Here is a 1,750-nt window from a genome sequence, read left to right on the forward strand (position 1 = left end):
TATATATATATATATATATATATATATATATATATATATATATATATATGCTTCTCTAACTTACCACCTTTTTCACATTTGCTATGTCTCTTATTCCCTCTTTAATCTCTTTCTGTCCTGTCTTTTATTTGCACATCTCTCTCTGATTATCACATTGCTTAATACACACAAATATGCACACATACAAATACACAAACTTGTGTTGTCTTCTTATAGTTAGTCGTCAAACATGTAAGTTACACACATGCTTTTTTTTTTCTGACTTTCTGCTTCTATCTCCTTTTCCTCCTTCTTTCTCCTCTTCTCCAGACTTTTCTCTACATATCTGATGGAGAGCTTTGCCTCAACTTTGTAACATTTTTTCTTTGAGCACCAAACTAATAACATTCACTGTGAATGTCCCATGGACTGTTGTTGTTTTTATATTTGAATTTGTTGTTTGTTATAGATTTGTGTATGAACGCGTGTGTGTTTGTGTGTGTATGTATTAACACCTTCATTAATCCAGAACTTTGAATAAAGGTATGTACTATATGCATTCATTTATTTTTTTTTTAAATTTGTTAGCCAAGACATTTGTGTGAGTGTTATGTGTGTATATGTACACGTACACACACATATGCATAAGCACATACATATGTGCATACACACACATGCACAAACATTTATATACTCATTACAAATTATTTCTATTTGAACAGAATAAATATGATTTAATATTCCAACAATGACAGGAACAAAAAGAAGTACCCTTTTACAAAGTAGCTGTGAGTATATATGCACATATATGTTTGCTTCTCTCTCTCTCTCTCTCTCTCTCTCTATGTATATATATATATATATACATATTGATCTATCATTGATTTTCCTTCATCAATTTGATGTTTTGTGCTTGTTATCTCTAAGTATTAGAAAATCAATTTGCAGTTGAACTGACAGAGTTTCAATCGAGTTAGCTCAGTATTCATTAATAATTTATATTACAGAAATAGAGAGTCAAAGTATATGTATTGTAGAATTTCATTTCATCTTTCTCGGTTTCATGTTGTAATCTTTATTGACTGAACTTTTACCTTTGGGACCAGTGAGGGAGTGGGCATTCACTAAAAGGAATAATACCAGTATAATAGTGAAATGAGACGGGAGAATGAAACTAGTGCTGGCCAGTGTCAGAAATATTAATTATAAGAAGTTTGTGAATGGGAATAGATTATTTTGTTTAGTCATGGATGGGTCATTTTGCCAATAAGAAACATCTGCCCTGGTTCTATTTCACTTCATTTATTATTATTAGTCAACTAAGATGGTAGCAAGCTGACAGAATTGTTAGCACACCAGACAAAATACTTAGCTGCATTTCTTCTAGTTTTACATTCTAAGTTCAAATGCTGCTGAGGTCAACTTTGCTTTTCATCCTTTCAGGGTTGATAGAATAAGTCCCAATTGAGTCCTGGGATTGATGTAATCAACTAGCTCCGTACCCCAAAATTTCAGGCTTGTGCCTATAGTAGAAAGGATTACTTTCAGTCAATTAGTTAACAATTTAACCAGTTAATTAATCAATTATTTGAGTAATCATTCAGTCAGTCAATTGTGACTATGATGAACCTAGTTGATTGATTGACTGACTGAATGATTAATCAAACAATCAATTAGTTAATTGGTTAAATTTTCTACTAGTTAACTAATAATAATAAAAGAAGTGAAATAAAATGAGTGCATGTGTTTACTATTGGCAGAATCCCCCCCC

At 31.5% G+C, this 1,750-nt stretch overlaps 2 protein-coding genes across 5 annotated transcripts in view; both read left to right on the forward strand.

Annotated features, from left to right (window-relative positions):
• LOC106871104 (endoplasmic reticulum lectin 1) overlaps positions 1 to 1,750 on the forward strand; it is a 488,243-nt gene that overhangs the window by 283,895 nt on the left and 202,598 nt on the right. The window lies entirely within an intron of this gene.
• Positions 1 to 1,750, forward strand: part of LOC106867911 (spermatogenesis-associated protein 7 homolog) — a 22,107-nt gene that overhangs the window by 4,159 nt on the left and 16,198 nt on the right. For both annotated transcript variants that reach the window (XM_052971626.1, XM_014912980.2), the window contains exon 2: positions 702 to 767. In XM_052971626.1, coding sequence (XP_052827586.1) covers positions 728 to 767 — 40 coding nt within the window. In that variant the 5' untranslated portion in view covers positions 702 to 727. The remainder of the gene's footprint in view (positions 1 to 701; positions 768 to 1,750) is intronic.

The sequence above is a fragment of the Octopus bimaculoides genome, chromosome 11 (assembly GCF_001194135.2).
Source record: "Octopus bimaculoides isolate UCB-OBI-ISO-001 chromosome 11, ASM119413v2, whole genome shotgun sequence".
NCBI lineage: Eukaryota > Metazoa > Mollusca > Cephalopoda > Octopoda > Octopodidae > Octopus > Octopus bimaculoides.